The sequence below is a fragment of the Nyctereutes procyonoides genome, unplaced genomic scaffold, assembly GCF_905146905.1.
Source record: "Nyctereutes procyonoides isolate TBG_1078 unplaced genomic scaffold, NYPRO_anot_genome, whole genome shotgun sequence".
Lineage (NCBI taxonomy): Eukaryota > Metazoa > Chordata > Mammalia > Carnivora > Canidae > Nyctereutes > Nyctereutes procyonoides.
In genome coordinates this window covers 17639853-17665853 of record NW_026575021.1, presented here as the reverse complement: position 1 = coordinate 17665853, position 26001 = coordinate 17639853, and the positions used below count along the sequence as shown (strand labels likewise).

The 26001-nt window shown below is 35.8% G+C and overlaps 1 protein-coding gene across 1 annotated transcript; it reads left to right on the top strand.

Annotated features, from left to right (window-relative positions):
• The first annotated feature begins 4174 nt into the window (after window positions 1–4174).
• On the top strand, window positions 4175–7226 carry CXCL8 (C-X-C motif chemokine ligand 8). Its single transcript, XM_055341441.1, has 4 exons — window positions 4175–4300; window positions 5172–5307; window positions 5594–5677; window positions 6112–7226. Exons 1-4 carry the CDS (start codon window positions 4237–4239, stop codon window positions 6131–6133), a joined length of 306 nt encoding a protein of 101 aa, XP_055197416.1. The 5' UTR covers window positions 4175–4236; the 3' UTR covers window positions 6134–7226.
• The last annotated feature ends 18775 nt before the right edge of the window (window positions 7227–26001 follow it).

Sequence of the window (26001 nt, the reverse complement as noted above, 5' to 3'; positions counted from 1 at the left end):
ACTGTTTGATAGCATTTTACCCACAGTAGAACTTCTTTCAGAACTGGAAACATTCTTCTCAAACCCTGATGCTGCTATCAACTAAGTTTATGTAGTATTCCAAATCATTTTATCATTCACCACCGCATCTTTGCCAGATGCGGATTCCATCTCAAGAAACCACTTTCTTTGTTCATCCATAAGAACTAACTCCTTATCCATTCAAGTTTTATCAATGAAATCGCAGCAATTCAATCATATCTTCAGACTCCACTTCTAATTCTCATTCTCTTGCTATTTCCACTACATCTGCAGTTACTGCCTCCACTAAAGTCTTAACTCCTCAAAGTCATCCATGAGGGTTGGATTCAACTTCTTTGAATTCTTGTGAATATATTAATATTTTGACCTGTTCCCATTAATCACAATTGTCCCTAATGGCATCTAAAATGATGATGAATCCTTTCCAGAAGGTTTTCAATTTAGTTTGCTCAGATCCATCAGAGGAATCATTACCTATGGCAGCTATAGCCTTATGAAATGTATTTCTTGAATAATATGCCTTGAAAGTTGAAATTAATCCTTGATCTATGGGCTACAGAATGGACGCTGTGTTTTATGTAAAGCAGGTGTGCAAACAACGTTAATCTCATTGTACATCTCCATCAGAGCTTTTGGGGGACCAGTTTCTTTGTCAGTTAGCAGTAATATTTTGAAAGGAATCCTTTTTTTCTGAGCATTAGATAGTGGCCTTGAAAAATTCAGTAAGCCATGTTGTAAATAAATGTGCTGTCATCCAGGCTTCCCTGTTCCTTTTAGACACCACAGACAGAGTATATTTGGCATAATTCTTAAAAACCCTAGGTTTTCTGAGATGGCAAATAAGCATTGTCTTCAACTTAAGGTCATCAGCTCTGTTAGCACCTAACAAGCAAATCAGCCTGTCTTTTGAAGCTTTGAAGCCAGGCATTGACTTTTCCTCTTCCACTATGAAAGCCCTAGATGGTATCTCTTCCAATGGAAGGCTATTTTGTCTACACTGAAAATCTGTTACTTAGTGTAGTCACCTTCATGAATAATCTCAGCTAGATCTTCTGGATCACTTCCTGCAACTTCTTCATCAGCACTTCCTGCTTCAACTTGCGCTTTGATGTTGTGGAGATTCCTTCTTTCCTCAAATTTCATGAATCAACTACTGCTAGCTCCAAACTTTTCTTTCTGCAGCTTACGTACCTCTCTCAGCCGTCATGGAATTGAAGAGAGTTAAAGCCTTGCTCTGGATTACCCTTTGGCTTAAGTGAATGCTGTGACTGGTTTGATATGTCACCCAGATCACTTGAACTCTCTCCATATCAGTAATAAGGCTGTTTTCCCTCTTATCATTCCTGTGTTCACTGGAGTAGCATTTCTAAATATCTTCAAGAGCTTTTACTTTACATTTACAACTTGGCTGTTTAGCCTAAGAAGCCTAGTTTTAGGCCTGTCTTGGCTTTTGACATGTCTTCTTTACTAATCTTAATCATTTCTTGTTTTTGTTTTATTTATTTATTTTTTAATTTTTATTTATTTATGATAGTCACAGAGAGAGAGAGAGAGAGAGAGGCAGAGACATAGGCAGAGGGAGAAGCAGGCTCCATGCACCGGAGCCCGATGTGGGATTCGATCCCGGGTCTCCAGGATCGCGCCCTGGGCCAAAGGCAGGCGCCAAACCGCTGCGCCACCCAGGGATCCCTTGTTTTTGATTTAAAATGAGAGATGTGCAACCTTCTTTTCACGTGAATATTTAAAGGTCATTGTAGTATTATTAATTAGCCTAATTTAAATATTGTTGTGTCTCAGAGAATAGAGAGCCCTGAGAAGAGAGAGAAACATGGGAAACAGCTGGTGGGTGCAGCGGTCAGAATACTTACCTTTATTGATTAAGTTTGTCGTCTTCTATGAGTGTAGTTTGTGGCATTCCAAAACAATTACCATAGTGGCATCAAAGATGACTGATCACAGATCACCATAGTAAATATAATACTAATGAAAACATCTGAAATATGGTCAGAATTACCAAAATGTGACACAAAGATGCAAAGTGAGTAAATGTTGTTAGACAATAGCTATAGACTTGCTCATCAAAGGGTTGCCACAAATCTGTTTATAAAAAAACACAATACCTGCAAAGTGCAATAAAACAAAGCACAGTAAAATGATGTATGCCTCTGCTAAGAAACTGTATAACCTCTTTGTAAAACACTCAAACATGACATTTGTCTCCCCATACACTAGTGTGGACAAGCTACTGCTTTATTGAGCTTCCTAGGAAATAAGATGTGAATCAACTGAATTATTTATAAATTGTGTAATTGCCCAGAGGTGAGCAGAGTATTAGTCCTTCTCTCAGTGTTTTCTATCTGAAAAAAAAAAAAAAAAAAAAAAAAAAAAACCTCATACTAATCTCTGAGGATCCAAGGAGAGAATAAGAAACTTCACAAACTTCACTGAGTCATAAAAGATGTCTTTGTATCATAGTATCCTCAAGAGAAGTTCTTTCCAGTCCCCTTTGTGAATGCTTTTAGAGTAGGGTTAATAAAAGTAAGTTTTTGAACCATCACCATTGTTACTTAGATATACGAACTTGGAGACATTAAGTTTCCTCATCTGTAAAATGAACATGATCACCTAAGGCATTGCTGTGAGGATAATTAATACACCCATGCACATAGTCCCTGACATCAAGAAAATTGAAGTGATATATAAAAAGTTAAGCTGTGGTCACCACACAAATCTTTCAGCAAAGAAACTTTTCTCCCCAAACCACAAATGCTCAGATTCTGAAACATTGTTACTCCTGTCCTAATTTTCAATCATTTTTTTTGTCAAAGAATTTAATTTAAATCTTATATCAATGTTTAAATGAGTTACTTCCTCAAGTGTTCTGGAATTCTACAGATTTTGAAACTCTCCATATTCTAGATTTTCATTTGAAAGGGCAACTTGAACCAGTTACCCACTTCGGTGATAGAAAATGCAAAAGGGAAAAACATATACAACCAGTTACCTGAAAGGGCAACTTGAATGCTAATGCAGTCACATTTTTATTTGGAACTTTAATTTTAGCAAACTATAACTATAACTGATGATGTTTCTATTTTATTATATTGTTACATTGCAGGATGCAAGCTGGCTTAACTGGTATTTCAGAAACTGATCTTTTATCAAGAATGCCTCTACGGCAAATGAGATTTTCAGGAAATAATTAGTGGTTGAATATCCTTGCAGTAAGGAAATCAATATCTGCTAAAAATGAGAAATATAATAGGTGAGAATTTACCAGTTTAAAAGTCAAGCCAGGAAGTTTACAGATATTAACCTTAAGAGATGGGGGCTATTATTAAACTCATTTTGTAGATACAGAAGCTTTAACTCAGAAAGTTTAAAAGTCATACAAAAATTAGGTGGCTGAACCAGAGTTTGAACCTAGATGCTTTTATCCACTACGCATACACTGCTTACTTTCCCATTAAATACCACTTCCTCCCACCCCAACCAAGTAGTCCTACTGAACCACTTCCTGGAGCATAGACATATCTTCATTCACCTGTCCTTGAGCAATGTCTTTATGTAGAATGTGCTGTTTTTCCCCATCTTCTCATTCTTCAACATGTTGCTTGCACTGCTTATGGAATATTCTGTCCTTATGCCCTTGTTGAAATTAATCTGTCAGAGCCACTTATCTGTCTTCAATAAAAGTGGTTGACAAGATTGCCTTCGCTATCACTGCAGCACATGTAATTTACCTAAAGAAATGACCATGCCCTGAAAGAGTAATCATAAATGACCTTACTCTAACAACCGCCAGATAGTACGACAATAAATTTATTTATACATGGAAAAGTACAACTGATAATGTATCAAAGAAGCTTGAATGTTTAACAAACATTTTTAAACATGTTCTAAAACACATGTGTTTTAAATAAAATAAATTAAATCATGTTAAAGATCAAATAGAACTTCAATCACGCCAAAATTTTGATGAGACAAATTTGATGATGACTCATTTCTGCCCTCAAAGGGCAGGAGGTTGGTTGCATATTGTGGAATTTCCTCTGACATAATTGAAGAATGAGGCTGCATATTCTCCGCTGCTCTGAATATTATAAAATGCCACAGAAGCTCTCCATCCAACAGAAGTCCTTTGGGACAGCAGAGCTCACAAGCGTCTGGGACAAGAGCCAGAAAGAAACCAGAACTAAGGCACCTTGTGTAAACATGACTTCCAAGCTGGCTGTTGCTCTCTTGGCAGCTTTTGTCCTTTCCGCAGCTCTGTGTGAAGGTAAGCAGACTTTTCCGGTTTACAGAGTTTTCCTGTGTCTGAATGTGATCCTCAGATAGCAAGATTACCCTTAATGCTTTAATAACAAACATCCTTTTTATTCAAGTAAAGGAAATAATATTTGCAGTCACTTAACCTTAAATTGAAGCTTTGTTTAGATTTTATTTATCGCTACAACACTTAGAAAAGTATAAAGTTTAATTAATATAGACATCTTGTTCCTATTTTTCGTGCTCTATAGGTTGCATACATATAAATGCATTAATATAAATCTATAGAGTGTATCTTTTTTAAAAGATGTATTTATTTATTTTTAGAGAGTGAGAGAAAGGTGGGGGTGGGTAGAGACGGGGGGAGAGAGAGAGAGAGAGAGAGTTAGAAATGTTTATAGCATAGAGTTCTTACATTTTTCTTTTTTCTTTTTTCCGCTAAGCATTAAAGATTTTGCTAAGATCTGAGACATCTTTGCAATTTCTATTTCTATTAATTCTTTCCAAAGGCAATTTTTCTGTTACTGAATTTTAGGTTATATCCTATAAATAGCATTGTGGTATCATAGAAGATTACACAATATTAAGTATAAAAAAAAGTACCATAAGGATGTCAACATTTCACAAAGTCAACTCCAAGTCTTGGGCAGGAAGTCAGTCAATGTTGTCATTAATGATAGCATTTTTTTTTTTTTTAAACTGAATTTAGAGGCTAGGAGAACATCCAGCCTTCTCCTTCAAGAATTAGTTTACTAAAGATGTGATGTTTACCAAACATACAGTTACCAAATTATCAACTTGGAATTAAGGAGAGAAATTAAGTGACCAGCAGAGTCATGTTTGTGATGAAATTAATCCTAGTTTTTATTATTTTTTCACAGCTGCAGTTCTGTCAAGAGTCAGTTCAGAACTTCGATGCCAGTGTATAAAAACACACTCCACACCTTTCCATCCCAAATATATTAAAGAACTGAGAGTGATTGACAGTGGCCCACATTGTGAAAACTCAGAAATCATGTAAGTACTTTCAAAAGTGATTAGATATTTTACTTCGGCAAATCCATAATTGAGGAAGGTGGAAATATCCAACAAAATTCTAGGTGTAGGAATACAATAGTGGGCAGAACGGAAAGGAAAGATTCTTTGTCTCTATGACATTTAAATACGGTACCTTCCATTCACCATAGTTAAAAATGTCTTGGACTCAGATTTTATGGTTTTACTCCAGGAACTACAACTTGAAGGGCAAAGGGATGTCTGAAACCTGCTAAATACTGATTTAGTCATATCTCTTTTATTTCAGTGTAAAGCTTTTCAATGGAAATGAGGTGTGCCTGGACCCCAAGGAAAAATGGGTACAAAAGGTTGTGCAGATATTTTTAAAGAAGTAAGTATTTTTTTTTTAACTTTAGATTCTTCATTTACCCTGAGACATATAGTCTAAATGTTAGCCTGTAAATTTCCTCTTGCTTCTGGAAGTCTACTCTTTTGGAAATTTGCCTCTTTAATTAAAAAACAAAAAAACAGTAGCAATAGTGAGTTCGTTGTACTCATAACTGGGAAGACCATACATCTCAGTTTGTCCAGTGAAGTCTGGGCTTATGCCTGTGCCCTGTATCAGTGATATGGTTCCCTTTCATTCTCAGAAGTGTTCTGATTTAGATGATAATTTATCTTTCTACTCATAATTGAAAATTAGAGTATTTCTAACACATGAACATCTGAGATTATTTATTTCCATAGTATATATATTTTCAAGAATGATACTTTCCTCCTTATTAGACACTTAATTAAAATTTGTTTTATTTTATTTATTTTCAGGGCTGAGAAACAAGATCCGTGAAATAACAAACACATTCTCTGTGGTTTCCAAGAATTCCTCAGGAAAGATGCCAATGAGACTTCAAAAAAATCTATTTCAGTACTTCATGTCCCGTGTAGACCTGGTGTAGGATTGCCAGATAAAAATACAGTATGCCCAGTTAGATTTGAATATTAAGTAAAACAATGAATAGTTTTTTTCTAAAGTCTCATATATGTTGCCCTATTCAATGTGTAGGCACACTTACATTAAACATATTATTCATTGTTTGCTGTAAATTCAAATTTAGCTGGAAATCCTGGATATATTTTGTTGTTGTTACATCTTTCCACCTCACCTACAGACCAGGATGCATGAGCCCCTTTTCAACCTTGCCTTGGTCTCTTCTTTATTCCTCAACTGGAGAAAAGGTATCAGCAAGCATCCTACCTCACAGAAATATGAGGACATATGGAAGCACTTTAACTTTTTCTCATGTTGTCTGAATTATGTTCAAGTGAAACTTGTTTGCCTATTTATTATTTATGTATTTATTTAAGAAACAAATATGGGAATATCTGTGCATAAATTTGGAAAAATAGGAAAGGAAGCATTGTTGATAAGTTAGTATAATGATGGTAGTGAATTTATATTTATTTTGGTATTTAGTGATGTTATATTAAAGAACTATTTTGAACAAAGTTGCTAGATTTAGCAAAATTAAAAATGAGATACTCATTTAATTTTTATTTCAAACAATAACTTTTTATTATATTATTATTTATCTGAAATTTCAATTGAACTGCAATCCTACTTTTGATACTCCTAGTCTTGCCTTGTCACTGACAGCCTTGTTCAATTCTGGGTTGAATGATCAGAACCCTGAGTTAGAACTGTTTCTCCAAAGAGCAAAAACTCGACAAGCAATATTGATGAAGTAATTTCTTGCCAGTTAAAATTTATATATTTATAATATACAAATAGATTCTTATAATTTTACTTATTGTGTTTTTAAACACTGACTTTTTTGATTTAAGATGCTTTTATATGTTCCCCAAGAGATTTTTTTTTCTACTATGTTTGAATCTATGGAAATAGAAATGTAACTACAAAATATTTAAAATAAAACTTATTGTCAAAGTCATCAGGTGTTTGTCTTTCTTTGGTAGTTATTGATTTATTTTTTTACATTAAAAATAATATTTTGAGTTGAAAAACATAAATGCTTGGGGTTCCTGGGTGGCTTAGTCAGTTAAGTGTCTGACTCTTGGTTTCAGCTCAGGCCACGATCCCAGAATCATGAGACCCAGCCCTGCATAGATTTCCACACTTGGCATGGAGGCTGCTTGGGATTCTCACTCTCCCTCGGTCTCTATCCCCTCTCCTGTTCTCTCTCTGTCTCTCTCAAATAAGTAAATAAAGCCTAATAAACAAAAATGCTTCTCTTAGTTTTTTTAATATTATGTGGAAAATTATAAACCTTTGTAAAAAAACAAAATTTTTTCAGAGATGGGTTACAAACAGTAGTCCTTTCCATAGAGTGATGGAAATTTTCTCAACTCCCCAATTGTATTCCATTTTGCTAATAAGAGTGACTTACGATTTTTAATTAACCAACCCAGGTATTTGTACAGCTTAGTACATCTGAGCACTCTGTGAAAGAGCTGATACTCATCATAAGGCACTTCTCAACTAATTGGGGAGTAAAACTGACACCTATGAGATAAGGAATTTTAAATATGATTAAAGACCAAGTATATTTATAAATAAGTCAAACAAAACTCTTAAAAGTAAAAATGCAATAATTTGACTAAAATACTCAGTGGAGAAGTTTTATAACAGAGTAGACACAGCTGAAAAAAAAAATCAGAGATCCAGGAACTAAAACCAAAGAACTTTATCTGGAGTTCACATCAGAGAGATATAGATGTAATGAATAGAGAAAAATAATGAAAAGACATGGGAGATTTAGGGATAAGGTCTTACTATGTCTAGTTGGATTTTTCCAGGCAGAGGAGAGAGGAAAGGGTTAGGAACATTTGAAGTGACAATGGCTAAAAACGTACCACGTGAAGAGGAATTATAACTCATAGTTTCAAGAAATCCAACTTATCAATGCCTAACTTTACATTTCTGGTCAAGAAAGATGGATCTTCGAACTCTGATTCACTTTAATCCACCTCCCAGCTCATTTACTAATGCTTTTAGTTATTTTAAGTCCACTTTCTTTTAAATTTCTCACTCATTGGTTCATATTGCAACCTGCTTTTCCAATGTCATGTAGCTCCTTATAACTACTCAGGTACCTGTAGGTGCCATTTCCTCTAGGGGTCTACATTATCTGTGGTGCGGAACACAAAACCAATTCTTTCTCTCCTCTAATTCCCAATATGCTTTAGCACAAAAATGTGCAGCCCAATAACATTAATGAAAGATTTATGAATAAAGCACAAGCAGGAACCAACTGGAAATTCAACCCTGGTACTCACTGTTCCTAAAATCATTGTTTCCCTCTCAAGGTGAGTTCTTCCTGCCTATATTTCTTCTCAGACCCTGTTATAGGGTGTCTTCTTCCTCAGAGTTCTGCCTAAGTTTCATTTCCACATTCTCCTCTTCAGATTCAAGTTCCCTTGTCTTACTACTCTTTGCAGTCTCCCATCTTGTGGATCTCATACATAATGAACAAAACAGAGCAAACAAGTAATTTTAACAAAATGTTCATAGGAAAGATACAGGATTGTTCATAAGCAGATAGCAAAGAGTTATCTTACCTAACTAGACTCGGCTTCACTGAGAAAATGTAAACTAGAGTCTGAAGGATGAGTAGGAGTTAGCCCACAAAGGGAAGAAGGATGTGTGAGAAAGGGTGGTCTAGACATCAGGGGAGAAGTAATTTGTAGGCAAGCGCATGACACAAATCGAGAAGTGAAATAATTTCAGTGTGGCTAGAGTTTGGCATGAAGGAGAACAAATATTAATAGATCAAGCTATGTCAAATGGACTATGGAATCACTAATGGGCTTAGATTTGGAATTGAAAACTTCTGGTAGATTCCAGTTACCCTCATTTTAAATTGTGAAGCTAATAGGCTATTCTTCTTCTTGGATCTCCTCCCCAAAGGAAGTGAGAAGCCTTAAAAAAGAACAGTCTGATCTTGGGGGATTTTTAGTGCCATTTGTATTATTATTTGTATTAGAGACAATAACAGTGTTCACCTTAAAATTGCATTCATTATAAAATACACACATAGTACATTCAACAAGCAAAACTGACTAGTTTTCGTAATTGCTGTGTTAAGATATGGGATTTTTTTGTTGTTGTTGTTTGTTTTTGCTAAAAATGCACCAAGAAATAGATTCATAGGTTAAAGTTACCTAAGCAGAATCTTTTATTCTCAAGATTTTGATAAATAAGTAGATAATTTGAATCATCAAAGAACTCCCAACTTTATACAAAACCTTTTCCTGTGATAATTACACATTGTTAATATGATCGGTGTCTAACATTGGAAGCCAGGTGAAAACAACTTGACCAATCTGGTAAATCTTAACAATGACTATTTCCTTAAAAATCTACTTATTTTCATCCTTAGCACCTTTAAAATGTGCTAACAGATTTCCCCCCACTTTCTCGTTTATGTTGTCAGTGCTATAGGACAGCAAAGTATTCTATCAAAAAGGCAATTCATAGATCAAACTAGAGATTAGGCATCACGTAAACAAGCCAAAAAGGAACAATGTAAAAGAATAAGAGAATTATGAGAGAGCAAGAGTGAGAGAAAAGGAAAAGCCAGTCAATTTGCTGAACTGAAAATTTTTGTTTTATTTTGCAGAAGTGATGTTAGTAAAATTATGTGTGTAGTCATGGGTTTTGTTTTGCTTTTTTGTTTTTTTAAACAATTTTTAAAAAGATTTTATTTATTTATTCATGAGAGACATAAAGAGAGAGAGAGGCAGGGACACAGGCAGAGGGAGAAGCAGCCTCCATGCAGGGAGCCCCACGTGGTGCTGGATCTTGGGGCTCCAGGATCACGCCGTGGTCGGAAGGCAGGTGCTAAACCGCTGAGCCGCCCAGGGATCCCTAGACATGGGTTTTATTTATATAGACACAGACTTTGACACAAACTTGAACTTGCAATCTATTACTCTATAACTTTAATCCATTCATATGGAATACAATTTACAAATCCAATTTTACCAAGGAGAAACATAAATGTAAAAATACAAATACACATGCGCAAAATAAAAAGGAATAGAGAGATAATAATAAAGTGCTCACCTTAAAACTGCATTAAATGTAAAATACTATAATGCATAATACATCATATGTACAACATACAAATAATTTTCATAACTGCTGTTTATTTGTTTGCTAGAAATGTACCAAGACATAGATTCATAAGTTAAGGTTACCTAAGCAAAATCTTTTATTATCAAGATTTTGGCAAATCAGCAGAAAATAATTCCTTACTATAATACATTTGTTTTGCCATCCAGGTAGGTTTGAAAACTTCAGAAAAAAAGATGGAAAACAATTTTGCTTTTGGCTTGTGGTAGTAATACAGCAAACAAAAATTGCTTAAGACTGCATTAACCCTGCATAACGAAAAAAAGCTTAAAAAGCAATAATTTCTCCATTACTCACTTAAAAAAAAAAAAAAACAGAAGCCAGCAATTGCCCGACATTTAGTAACCATCAGCTGAATTTGCAGACATCACAGACAAGAGCTAGGGAAATTTTTGATGTAACACAGTAAATACCAGGCTGTTTGTTCCCACAAGATTTACACATGGAGCAATCAGGAATTCTCCAAAAGATTACTTAAGGGTCAAAGAACCCAACTCCCAGTGAGTGAAGAAAGAGGACTTTCTACACTTTTTGCATTCCCATAAATAAAAATCAAGTTAGATAAATATTATTGTTACAAGACTTTCCAACATCATTTAGTAAGCTGATAGACTTAAGAGTATATTGGAAAACTACGATGGGGAAAATATTTGCAGATATTTCCACGTAAGGTCTGCTTCAGACCTATCTAGAGGAATGTTCCAAAGGCTTTGTAAAAAATCATGGTGCTGGGGCTGAAGATCTATCTTAATGTATCCAGCAATTCGATTTCATAGGGCACAATTTTGCTCATGTTTTTATCATGATATGATGTGGTTCTTTTCACTGTCTGCTTCTTAAATTAATCTGCCATTTATCCCCTGCTGTTCAAAATACCTTCACATTTATATTTTTAGTGTTTCCCTAAATTAAATGCTTATGGGAAAGCAAGCTAAGAGATACCTCTGCCAGGATTTACTTTTTCCTTATGCTTCCAAAGGTTTTCACTATGGCCTTTGTAGGAATCCCATATAGAGACATGTTTTATTAAAGTGACAACCTGTTTCTGCTCAGGTCTCTACTGGTCTTCGGCGGCCTTATTATGACTTATGTGAGTTAGCCTGCTACTGACTTTCTACACTAGTTTTATTCTTTTCTGACTATACACTAGTCACATTTAGTAAACAGCTCATTTGAAACTTGTCTTAAAGTTTGTTATTACTGATTCTATTTAAAATATATCTGGATGTTTAAAAAAATCTCTTATTTATGGAATCCTCCTGCAAAGCTTGAATGAGGCCTCTACACTGATGTGAAATGGACACTGACTTCTATTTATAAGTCCTTTTCTAGTACTAAATTTTTTCCTGAAGGTTTCTTTTTATTTTATTTTATTTTTTTAATTTCTTTTTATTTTTTTTTATTTATGATAGTCACAGAGAGAGAGAGAGAGAGGCAGAGACATAGGCAGAGGGAGAAGCAGGTTCCATGCACTGGGAGCCCGACGTGGGATTTGATCCCGGGTCTCCAGGATCGTGCCCTGGGCCAAAGGCGGGCGCTAAACCACTGCGCCACCCAGGGATCCCATTCCTGAAGGTTTCTTTTCACTCTCCCAGGTTACTATCATTTTCTTTAATCTCAAAATAGAAGTACAAGTAATATTACATAGATTTTATGTAAGCTATGTGGTTTATGTTTCAATCCATACCTTCCCCAATCACTTAAAATTTTGATCAGATTTTATAGTGAACAAAAATAGATGAACTCTGATTTAAATATGGTATGCTCTGTGTGGCATTTATTAGGATTAGAATGAATGCCATTTTTATACTTGCCTTAAATATAATACATTAGTTCTTACAGATTTAAGTTTTGAAATTTTGACTCTTGAAAAAAATCTGTGGTATAAGAGAATATGGATTGACAATTTGATGCTGCTACATATATAACTGAAAAATGTAATTGAACAGCTAAATAAATGAATGCATGTTGAGAACCAGTCCTCACTGTTGGAGTAGCTGCTCTCAGATAAGCAAGAGGAAGAGATTAAAATCGTCTATGTAGTGATGGATTAGAATTAGAGATATCAATATGAATTCATAGTTAGCTTAGTATAGATATAGATGGATACATAAGTAAAGACTTATAAAGATGCGCACCTGGGTGGCACAGTGGTTGAGCATCTGCCTTTGGCTCAGGGCGTGATCCCAGAGTCCTGGGATCAAGTCCCACATCAGGCTCCCTGCAGGGAGCCTGGTTCTCCCTCTGCCTACATCTCTGCCTCTCTCTGTGTGTCTCTCATGAACAAATAAAGAAAAATTTTAAAAAAGGAAATACTTATAAAGAGGTTAGTAAATACAGATATATTTCCTTCTTTCATCTACTGATAGGACCTAGATGTGATGACACTCTAGTAGCAACAAGCACACCATTTTCCAATAAAATGAAGCAAGGATTTTTTGAGAAATGTTTGGTCAGAGGACTGGGTCAAGACTATACAAGAAGCCTTAAGCATCCAGCTTTAGAAAGTAAGGAAGTGCCTCCCTCCAAAAAAACCCATGAGGGCATGTCAAAGAAGAACAGGAGCCAACTGAAAGCTGGAACTATGCCCAAAGTTTGAACAAATTGAGAACAAAATAAATATTGTAAACCCCAAACATAACAAAAATAGTCATGAGTCCATACTGATGTAAATAAATGGTTGAGTGAATAAATAAATGGAGAAGAGACAAATCTCCCATGCAGAAGAATTCCAAATAATTTACACAGATACTCCTTTCTCAAGGAGATGAAATGTAACTATGTACTCCTGGGTGTGGGCTGGGCATAATGACTTCACCCCCAAAAGAGTACCTTATGGAAGGGGAGGAAGAGTGCCTTTACAGCAGAGAAACCTGAAAAATGTTATGTCAAACATCAACAGTGACTAATTATATTGATAGAATGCAATGAGGTAATGAAAATGGCACCTTACCCCCCTGGTCTTCCTCCTGAAAACCCATGATCTCATTCTAATCATAAGAAAAACATGAGATAAATTCCAGTAGAGAGACAGTCTATAGTATATCTGACCAGTGCTCCTCAAAACTGTCAAGGTTATCTTAAACAAGGAAGTTCTGAGAAACTGCTATATCTAAAATGAGTCTAAAAGACAACTAAGTGTAATGTATCCTGGATTAATTTTAGAACAGAAAAAGAACATTAGGTAAAACCCATGAAAATCTGAATAAAGTATGGACTTCAGTTAATATTGTCTTAGTCAATTTAGGCTGCTATAAAAAAAGTACCATAGACTGGGGGGCTTATAAACAACAGACTTTATTTCTCACAGTTCTGGAGGTTGGAAATTCATGTCAGCCAGCCTGGGTTCTATTAAGGATTCTCTCCCCACTCGAAGTCTTCTGAGTCCTGCTTTGTCATCCACGTCACAGAAAGTAGAGTCTGAGCAAGTTCTCATGTCTTCTCATGAGAGCACTAATCCCTTTCAAGAGGCTTCTACTCTCATGGCCCAATTTCATCCTAAAGGACTTGCCTCTAAATACCATTACTTTGGGGGTTAGAATTTCAACATATAAATTTGGTGGTGGGGGACAGAACGTTCAGTCCATAACAATAATATCACAGTATTGGTACCCCACTAATGTAAGATGTTAATAATTGGAGGAACTGGGTATAGGACATATGGAAACTCTCTGTAGTATTATCTCAATTTTTCTATAAATCAAAAACTGTTTTTTTTAAAAATAAGTCTATTTTAAAAAATAAGTAGGGAGATGGGAACAAAATAAATAAATAACCTACATCATGTAGTAACTTGTAGTTTTCTGCCAATAACAATAAACTTGGTACATGGACTATGAAACTGGTCTGTAGGGAGTATGTCCCTTAGGCAGAGACAGAGCTAAGCTTATCATTAATAACATCTGTACAGCTTTGTCTTTCCTTTCTTGAGGTTTGCTACTAAAATTATGCTGGGCTTTGAAAACTTGCCAAATCACTAAATATATTTCTCAAAATATATCAAGGTTCTTCTTTAAAAATAATAATCATATTCTGTGACCAAACAGGTTAGAAAAATGTAAATAACAGCTAAGTATCAACAGCAGGAGGTCATAGATATTGTGGTGAACTGGGAAACACATGGTCTTCCTGGAATCATAATAATTTAAATTCTCTTAAAACACAGAACTTGCTAAGCCTAACTCTTCTGGCTGCTAGTTTATATAAGAACTGACTGATTAAAAAACTAAAATCTCAAATAAAATTTTTACCTAATAGTAAAATCTGGCACTACAGATATTCCTCTATTATTATTTCCAGAGTTTCATTTATGTCTACTTGCCTTAGATTAGATCTATGCTAGAACCACATATATTAGAACACAGTAATTTTAGGGTTGTAGATTCATTTTGTTTTGCTTTGGAACAGCAGAGTTGAGATATATGAAAAAAATGCCACTCAATAAACATGACTTAAAAGTCAAATTCTTCCTCTTCACTTTATCCAGTTAAAAAGAAATGCAGCAACAAAAGAGAAATAAGGGAGGAAAGAAATCAAGTGTTAATGACTGTGTCCTTTTCACCCTGGCTCAACAGATTGACTAAGCCTGAACTGCTGCAGTTTTCCCTGGTTCTTAAGTTTACACTGACAGGATGAATAAACATATAAGCACTATTCTCAGGAGCAGGTTTCAAGCAAACCAATCAATAGGCCATTAGCTCCCACAATCTTCTATCTAACCATGTTCCCAATAATTTGTCCTAATTAGTCCTTGAATTAATATCTCCTTGTATCTGTGTTCTGTACTGGCCTTGGTCAAAAAACAGGACTTATTTACTTATGTATGCATTACTGTGAATTTTCTCTGTAGCTACTCTATCGTTTACCTCTGTCCTCTCCTCTTGCTTTAATCTCAAACATGAAACATTGCCTGGTCTAGTTCCGGGCAATTCCACCCTTCGAGTCTAGAGACAATTCTTCATCTTCCTGTCCCCATCCCCCTAATAGGAATCTTACTGCATTTGGACATCTTCTCAGTCCCAGAACAAACTGAGCCATCACTTGGAATTTCCTGCCCACTTCACTGGACCTTCTGATACTACTGACTGTCTGAGATCCTACTGTTCTTTGGACATAGGATAAACCATAGAAGTGCCTTAACTGAGATTTGTTGCTGCAGTTATTTAGTTGTCTCCAGTCCTGTCTGAGCTCAAGTGCACTTCCCAGCCACCATCTGTTCTCCACGCAATTTTAACTTCCTACTCTTCTTCCTCGTCCAATGTTGACAAGATCCTAATATAATCTGAATTGTGATGATGAAAGAAATGAAACCAGAAGATAGAAAGAGAGACATATGGAGATGGAAAAAAATGCAATAAATATGAGATCTGGACATAGAGAATAAAATATGAAAACAAAGTTCCTCTTAGTAGGGCTTTCTTTTGACTGATCTACAACTACAACTAAGACTTGGCTAGCATTCTGTAAAAGTAAAGCTAATGGCTTTTTTCTTGAACCATGTAATATTTTATTGCCTTGCACTCTGTTTTGGCAACCCCAGATTCTGATCATTTCTTTTTCCTCCTAACTATCCCCCCAACTTGGTCTTTAGATGTAATAACTGAGATTAGATTTCCAGTACTGACCTTTGGTTCCTTGTACCTGCCCCTTGCACTGTGTTTGCCTCTGACTATTCAGAATGTCCTCCAGCTTAATTCTAATATAACCTTGGGATCCTTTTATTTAGCTCTAAAAACAAGGAACTTGGCAGCCTAAGACAGAGATATTCTAGAAGTCTTATATGTTGAATAGAGATTGGTTAAGTATAATGAATGAAATTTGGACAAGCTATACTGGATTCCCAACTTAAGCGTCTAAGTCTGAATTCAAGCCTGCTCTATCTGTATTTCTTTACCACTTTTACTCATTAAAAATTCTTTAAATAATTCTCAAAAGTTCCCATCCATTATCTATTTGTTCTATCATCTATCTATCTATCCCATCTATCTATCATCTGTCATTCATCTATAAGGATCACTGGCATTTCCTATTGTGTTATGATTCTTTATTGTGATAAAATATCACAACAAAGTATGCCATTTTAGCAATTCTTAGGTTCACAGTTTAGTGGCATATTAGTGGTATATTCACATCATTGTACAACTATCACACTATACATCTCCAGAACTTTTTCATATTCCCAAACTGTAAATCTGTACCCATTAGACAATAACTCTTATTCCCATACCCCCTTTCCTCCAGTTCCTGTCAACTACCATTCTGTTTTTCTGTAGCTATGAACCTGATCACTCTAGGTACCTACCACAAGTGGAACTACATAATTTTTGTCCTTCTGTCATTGTCTTATTTCATTTAGCATAATGTCTTCAAAGTTTATCCATGTTGTATCATGTGTCAGAATTTCTTACATTTTTATTTTAATTTTTTAAAATATTTTATTCATTTATTCATGAGAGACACAGAGAGAGGCAGAAACAGGCAGAGGGAGAAGCAGGCACCCCCCAGGGAGCCTGATGTGGGACTCAATCCCAGGACTGGGATCACACCTTGAGCCAAAGGCAGATGCCCAACTGCTGAGCCACCCAGGCATCCTAGAATTTCTTACATTTTTGAAGTTGAATAGTATTCCCTTATGTGTATAGATCACATTTTGTTTAACCATTTAACCATCAATGGACATTTGGGTTGTTTTTACCTTTTGGCAGTTGTGAAAAATGCTATGAATGTGAATTGTGAAAAATATGAACATTAGTGTGCAAGTATCTGTTCAAGCCCCTGCTTTCAATTCTTTGAAGTATATACCCTAAAGTGAAATTTCTGGATCATATGGCGATTCTATTTTTTGAGCAAACAGCATGCTGTTTTCCATAGCAGCTGCACCATTTTACATTCCCACCAAGAATGCACAAGATTTCTGATTTTTCCATATTCTTGTCAGTACTCGTTAGTTTCTCTTCCTTTTTAAAGATATTACCCATCCCAATGGATATGAAATGGTATCTCAAAATAATTTGATTTCAATATTCTTATTCCTATTATTATACTATTCCTATTTGAATTTCCATTACTAACAATTAGTAGTGTTGAACATATTTATATGTGGTTATTAGCACTGTATATCTTCTTTGAAGAAATGTCTATCTGAATCCTTTTTAAATTGAGTCATTTGGGTTTTTTAATTGTTGAGTTGTAGGAGTTCTTTATTTAACGTAGATATTAATCCCTTGTCAGGTATTGATTTGCAAATATTCTCTCCTATTCTATGGGTTACCTTTCACTCTGTTGATAGTGTCTGCTCGATGTGCAAAAATGTTTAATTTTTATGAAGTTAAATTTATCTAGCTTTTTTCTTCTGTTGCCTGTGCTTTTTGTATCATATGTGTTAAAACTTTTGTAGCATTAGATATTTCCACAATTTGATCTGTATGACTTATATTATCTGATGTTCTAGACTCTAAGAAAAGCATATCTTTACGAGACAGCAAGATCTTGAGAGCCAAAATACAATTTAGTTCTTGGATCCATCTGAGGCTTGTTGTCTTGCTTGTGGGTGCTTGTTTTATGTTACAGGGACCAAGAACTCATAAGAAAAACAATTACTGAATGAGCTCTCTGAGGAGGCTCAATTTTTTTTCCCCCTCTCTCTCTCTCTCTGGAAATTCCCCTGCCAGCAATCACTGGGATGGGTTGTTATGGTATGGAGGAGAGTATGAAAAAATACTGCCATGGAAAAATGGATTTTATTCTACATAAAGATTTGAAAGAAGTTTTGAGTTGGGCTTGGTATGTACCATTTCCTAACTCCATGGTGCAACAGTCATCATGAGGCCTTTCAAACTTCCCAAAATTCTGCAATGCTGACTAGTTTGTCTCCTTGCTATATTAAGCTTCCTCTAGAAGTTTATGGAGGTCACAGTCACCAAGGGGGATATACTGCTAATAGCAACAGTAAAATTATTTCTGAACTCCAAATTTTTGTGAAAATAGTGAGTAAATAATGACAGATATTTTATAAAAGCACTATATTACAATAAATAGTGACAAGACATTTTTAATAAAATGTTTCCTTACTTTTAATGTAAAGACCTATTTTCTCTTCTGAAAGATAACAATAGTCATATTTCATTTTATATAGAAAAAGAACTAAATGTATTTAGTTATTTTGACATTCAGAGATAGAGCATTGTCACTAAAATTTACACATAGATATACTAAAAACTATAATTAAAATCTCACAGAAATGCTTAATGGAACCTCTTTTCACAAGGGCCCATGGCCATACAATATTAAGCAAAAAATTGTTCTAAATGTTAGAAAAATAATCCTTACTCTACCAAATTTTAATGTAAAAGGCCTATAATCTTTGAAGACCTGGCAATAAAATGTATTTTTTACACACACACATGTTGCATTAATACACCTATTATTTAATTGGTACTTTTATGTTCTTTCATTTTAGTACAAGACTTTGAAAAAGGTAATATAATCTCATTTTGCAATTAGTAAGACTAAAATTCAGAACATTTAAGGAACTTGCTTAAGGCTACCTTGAGCCATGATTTGGATTTAGGCCTTCCAGTCCCAAAGTCAATAATAATTTAATAATTATTAAAAATAATAAATAATTTTTCCATTATATCACAAGATTTTTGTCAGGCTCTCTTAAATCAATTTCATAAGAATTCATTATCAAACATGTTCATTTCTGTGATGGAAACTTTGGGTAATAGATATGAGTGAGTAAACCACACTTATTTTCCTTAAGTATTGGGTAGAAAATGTAGTAATCATTGGTATTATCATCTGACAGAGGTACAGTCAAATGTGCTATATCCTACAGGAATTGGCAAATTCTCTGCAACTCTGAGTCCTCATAGATAAGTTCCATCTCTACATATTAGTACTTTTGTCATTATTTTTTTTTATTTTTTATTTATTTATTTATTTTTATTTATGATAGTCACACAGAGAGAGAGAGAGGCAGAGACACAGGCAGAGGGAGAAGCAGGCTCCATGCACTGGGAGCCCGACGTGGGATTCGATCCCGGGTCTCCAGGATCACGCCCTGGGCCAAAGGCAGGCGCCAAACCGCTGCGCCACCCAAGGATCCCTGTCATTACTTTATAACACAGATGTCAGGGGAGCCCTCCTTCCCTTGGGGATTTGATTGAACTTGACCTGAGCACCATGTCCAAGGCTTTGTAAGAATCCAGAATCCTGCTGTACAAATCCTGTGAGATTCCAGAATTTACTCATTCTTCTATGATCAACAGGTACAAATCCCAAATCTTCATTAGATTACATCTCCAAACAAGACTAATTCTGGACAGTCTATGCATTTAGAAATCTATCATAATACTAGTTGAGGAGGAGGAGCATCTGGGTGGCTTGGTAGGTTAAGCACAGGACTCACAATTTCAGCTTAGGTCATGATCTCAGTGTCCTGAGATTGAGGGCTGTCAGACTCAGCATGGAGCCTGCTTATCCCTCTCTCTTCCACTATGCCCCTCTGCATGCTTTCTCTCTCAAATAAATAAATTAAGCAAAACCTTTCAAAGAAATACTAGTTCAAAGAGGCCCATTGAAAATCCTGTGGTCTTTTGTATCTTACTAATTCTTCTTCACTCTCTTTCTCTTTTTCTCCTCTCAAGTCCTTCTGTTTTCTCACATTTCAGATCACATTTATCACCCTTTAGGAAATTTGCCTTACTTGCCATTATAGTATTTTTTCAAAAATTACAATTTTATTTTTATGAGGAATTCTGGCAAATAAAATACTTTGCTTTCATTATGTTTTCCTCTCTTTCTCCTTGATCTCCATTATCTGAGGACATTGCATTAAGATCAACTGAAAGGATTAGTATTTAACTTAACTGCAGCATAATCATACTGAATAAACTATAGCTATTAACTGTGGAAAAGAACTTGAATTGCTATGATGAATTATCAGTAGGAATTGGTATGATTACTAGAAATGCTAATGTGTTAGATAGGTCAAGATCATATTTTACAGTAGTAGTGGGGTGATGGTGGTGACGGTTATTATCTATTAAAACTCCCACTACATCACTTTAAAAGTTTGTTTCCTTTTACTAGAGCTTTAAACGTTTTTTTTTTTTTAATAGGTGTCATGCCCAATGTGGAGCCCAACATAGGGCTCCAACCCACGACCCTGAGATCAAGAACTAAGCTGAGATCAAGAGACGTTCAACTGACTAAGCTGCCAAGTTTCCCCTAAATGTTATTTTTAAAGACAATTTTTAGTCTCTCATTCTTCAATCGTTAGGCATTAATAATTTTTTTCTCAAAAACAAAAACTAAAATAAATATAGTAAGAGCCCATCACGTGGCCAAATGTTTTAAGGACTATAAAATATATGAAATAAACAAGATATATGTTTGCATTCTTTTGAAATTTTGCCAAGCACTGAACCATGAAAATGCAGAGTTGGAAGGGCTGTTAATAATCATCAAGTCACTTATTACAGGGAAAACAATCTGAAGAAATGAAACTCTGAAAGTTGCAAATTCATCGGTCCTTGCTCGAAAAGAGTGACATGTGTCAGCTTGCTAAATAATTCCTCCAGTATGGTTGCAAAAATCTTCTCCAAGCAAGTAGTTTGCATTTACTCCAGTAATAAAGATGACTGTGGTTAAAAATATATCTGGATGAGAGAAGAATGTAATCTGTAGTAATGTATTAGTATACGTTATTGCCTTAAGCCTTGAAAACAAGTTATACAATCACTTCCTAAGGAAGCGTAGGTGTTTCTGATGATTGTATAACATGTTTATTGTATAACTTGTTTTTGTTTTCAAGGCTCAATTATATATATAATTATTATATAATTATATTATTATATAATTTATATATATTTAATTATATATAATATCCTATAATATATATAATTATTATTTTGCTAGCTCTGGCCAGAATGCAGAATTTGCATTCATCAGTTCAAAAATCAAGGCATAGGGATCCCTGGGTGGCTCAGCGGTTTGGCGCCTGCCTTCGGTCCAGGCATGATCCTGGAGTCCCGGGATCAAGTCCCACATCAGGCTCCCTGCATGGAGCCTGCTTCTCCCTCTGCCTGTGTCTCTGCCTATCTGTGTGTGTGTCTATCATGAATAAATAAATAAAATCTTAAAAAAAAAACAAAACAAAAATAAAAATCAAGGCATATAGAATTAGAGATCAGTTGGATACTAAGTAAAAGCAGAACTGGCATGCTTAAGAGATTTCAGAAACCTATTTCTGAAGTCTTTCATTTCTGAAGATAAAATTACTGCCAGGGATGATAATATCCATGCTTCCAAATAAAAGTACTATTGATATCTGATTTGTTTGAAAACATAAATTTATATCCCTTTGGAAACAAAGTTAGGTACTTTTACTGTATAAATGACTAAATTCTACATTCTAGGATAGCAAAAATCTTACGGGGTCTGGTTAGAAAGGAAAGAGAGACCACTTGCCCTTGCAAAGCCAACAGAATTGGGAAACACTTGGACGGGCCTTTTATCTTGATAAGCCTCGGGGCACAACAGTAGGAGAAATCCAGCATTTCTGCCACCCCTGTGTGGAGTAGCAATTTGATAAGTATAAGGACCTGTCTCAGTAGAGCTTTTCCAAGGAACACATTCAGGTACCAATTGTAGTTCCTAAAATTTGCATCACCAGTCCATAAATAAAGTGCTACATATTTATCAATGACTAAGAAAAGCTTGGGGAGAAATGGAAGACAAATATTATTCTATCCATATCAGAAAGATACAAGATTAGCAAACATTTCTGATTCAAAGAACAAGTAGATGTAATAAAGAAGTAAAATAAAAATCAATAGTAATAATTCTTTGTGATATAATGGTTCAGAAACAAAACAATTAGAGATCCATCTAAGTACTAATACAACTGCAGATGAACAATGAAGCACACCCATCAGAAAGGCTAAAATAAATAGACAATATTGAAGTGTAGATCAGGATGTGGAACGATAAGAACTCTTGATCTCTTCTGATAGGAGTATAAATGCTATAGTTTGGAAAACTGGCAGCATCTATTTAAGGTGACATACACATTGCTTATGACCCAGTAAATCTTTTCTTAGGCAAACTCAATGTAAATATAAACTCAATATAAGTGTACATGTGTGCATATTCCTTAAAAGACATGTAATAGAGGGTACATAGCTGAGTAATATTTCATCAATAAGTGTACACTTCTTTATCCACTCATTAGTCTATGGACACTTGGGGTGTTTCCATAATTTAGTTATTATAGATAATGCTGCTGTAAACATCAGGGTGCATATATCTCTTTGAATTAGTATTTTTGTGCTCTTTGGGTAAATACCTAGTAGTGCAATTGCTGGATTATAGGGAGTTATCATTTTACCTTTTTAAGGAAACTCCATACTGTTTTCCAGTGTGGTTGCACCAGTTTGTGTTCCCTCTAACAGTGCAAGAAAGTTCTCTTTTCTCAACATCCTCACCAATGCCTGTTATTCCTTTGATGTTGAATTTAGAAGATGTAGTATATGTTAGATTTTTTTCCAAAATGAACAGTGGAGAAAAAAAAAAAAAAAAAAAAACAGCAGAGCCAGGCAGTAGGTTCGAGAGTGCTTTTAATGGGCGAGTTTCCATGACTGGGAGAGGTGGCCCGAGTCAGGGAAGTCGCACCGGGGTTGGGGATTGTGGGGTTTTTAAGCCTTATTGGTTCTGGGTCTGGATCCAGGTGGGTCCCTTGCCAAATTAGACAAGGGAACACTGTATCCCTAGGTGATTGGCTGGGGGTGGGGATAGTACAGACAATGGGGGGTGGTCCCTGGCTGGAAAGTTTCAATTTCCCGATTAGACTTCGATTTACTGGAGATGATGTGGTGGTCATGGCTGCTTTGGCAGGAAGATCAGCCATTTTGACCCAATCTGAGACCCATTTTGGGTGCCCCTGTCTCTCAGCCAGCCCAACATTATATTTCATATATGTACGTTTTATATATATATATATAAAATATATATATATATAATGGAAGATATGAGATATATAATGAAATATTCCTCAGTCATAAAAAAGAATGAAATCTTGCCATTTACAATGACATGGATGGAGGAGCACCTGTGTGGCTCAGTGGGTGAAGTGTCTGCCTTTGGCTTAGGTTGTGATCCCAGGGTCCTGGGATCCAGTTCTGCATCAGGCTTCCCAGAGGGAGATGCTTCTCCCTCTGCCTGTGTCTCTGCCTCTCTATCTCTGTGTCTCCCATGAAGAAATAAATAAAATCTTTTTTTAAAAAACCAATAACATGGATGGAGCTAGAATGTATTATGCTAAGTGAAACAAGTCAGTCAGAGAGAGACAAATGACTTCACTCATATGTGGAATCTAAGAAACAAAACAAATGAGTAAAGGGCAGAGAGGGGGCGGGAGGGCTAACCAAGAAACAGACTCTTAACTATAGAGGACAAATTGATGGTCACCAGAGGGGCAGTAGGTTGGGGGATGGGTTAAACTGATTATGAGGCTTAAGGAGTGGACTTGCTGTGATAAGCATAGAGTGTTGAATGGAAGTGCTGAATCAATATATTGCACACTTGAAACTAACATTATACTGTATGTTAACTAACTGGAATTTAAATAAAAACTTACAAAAAAAGAGAATGTACATAGCAGTCCTGTTTTGTTGTGGTGCTAAATTGAAAATTACAGAAAAAAAAAAGAAAATTACAGAAAAGTCTATCAGCAATAGCATGTAAAAATCGATTATGATATATTTACATAGTAGAATATTCTACAGCATTCAACATTGAGAATACTCTCTAGTTATACACAATTATATATGGATGGATCTCACAAGTGTATTGTTGAGTTTAAAAAGCCAGACACAAAAACTTACATATTATGTGATAAAGAAAAAAAGGTAAAAAAGCAAAGTACGCTTTCAGAATTCAGAATCATGGTAATCCTTGGGACACAGGATGTGATTAGAAAGGAACATGAAAGAAGATTCTGGGGTACTGGTAATATTCGGCTTCTTTATCTGGAAGCTAGTTCAGTTTGTTAAAATTCAGTGAGTCTAAAACGTGCACTTTCTAGTATGTGTGTTATACTTCAATAGAAATCTGTTTTAAAAATGAGTAAATATTCTGTGTAGGGTAGAAAAGTAGAATTTGAATGAACTGGAAGACTTCATCATGGAATATGGACCTAGAGGATAGGATTGCATGTGGAAAAATAGACTGGTGATAATGAAATATGGATTCATCTGTTCATATCTCATCTGTTCATATTTCATCTATTAATATCTCTGAATTAGCAATGAATAATTGCTAGGGTGCAGCTCAAGATGCATTTGTGTAGGTGCGAGTTAGTCCAAATCTTCTAAAGAGCAGATGTCAGGTTTGGACATGCAAGAGATTTACTAGAATAGATGCCTGTGAGTGACAATGGGGAGGGAGCTGGAGATGGCTGTGAGAGGCATCAGACCATGGTGCAGGTCTGAGCTAGGGTCATGGTACGGGTGAAAACTTGGATGGTGGCATTTTGGACTGCAGTGCAGTTCAAAGGGAAGTTAGGTAAGGTCATCCGGGAATTGTAAAGGCAAAATTGTTGAGCCCAAGATTATGTATCTGAGAAACCACCAAGGAGCCGACACCGATGCAAACACACGAAGGCTGATTTACAAGCTCGAGTTGGGTGCAAGTGTACCCGACACAGTGGAGCAGGGACTTGGACCCCAAGGTGGGTTTCAGCTTAGTTTTATGGGCTGGTCTAGGGGACCTCCAGCAGGGGGGTTGGAATTTCTCAAGTTCTGTTTACATTCTGATATGGGGCTTTCAAGGGCACTGAGCTCTGTTCTCATTCTCATATGGGACTTTCTGCCACGGGTGTTGAGTTCTGTTCTCATTCTAATATGGGGCTTTCTAGGAGGATAAGCTGTAAGCTGTTTTCTTCCTGTAACTGAAGTCAGGTAAAGTTCAGCTCTTATTCACAGGGGCCCGGGATGGCTGTACTTGTGCTAATGCTGAACTTAGGTGGAGTGGCCTTCATTTTCTCGGCCTCCACAAAAGTGACCTGTCAGAGAGAATCTACATCTTCTAGGAAGGGGATCTACCTTAGCATCCTGGCCCCCTGATTTATTGTCAGTATTAAGAAGGCTGGCATTAAGACAAAAGCAATGGTAGATTTTTAAGTCAGGAGTCCATTAGGCTCCTTGCAGTTGGAGATCTGAGAGGCACCCTTCCATGACCACCACCAGAGGAAGACAAAAACTCTGACAGTAGCGTGCTGGCAAAGCTCTTCACAATAAGAGCCCTATTTTGTAGCATTTGCCAATTTCTAAGGTGTAAATACGTTCATCATAGCTCTTTTCAAGCTACCAATGTTTTCACAACTGGCTGGTAAAATTTCTGATTAACTGAAAATCTGCTCTTAAGAGCCAGGATCAGCTAGCACACCGTTGCTTATGAAGTTTGTTTCTACAAAGACAAAGTCATAGCTACAAGAGAAAAAAACTCAACTTTCAAAACAAAATCTCGTGTTTTCTTTTTTTTCTAACGTACGATAATTG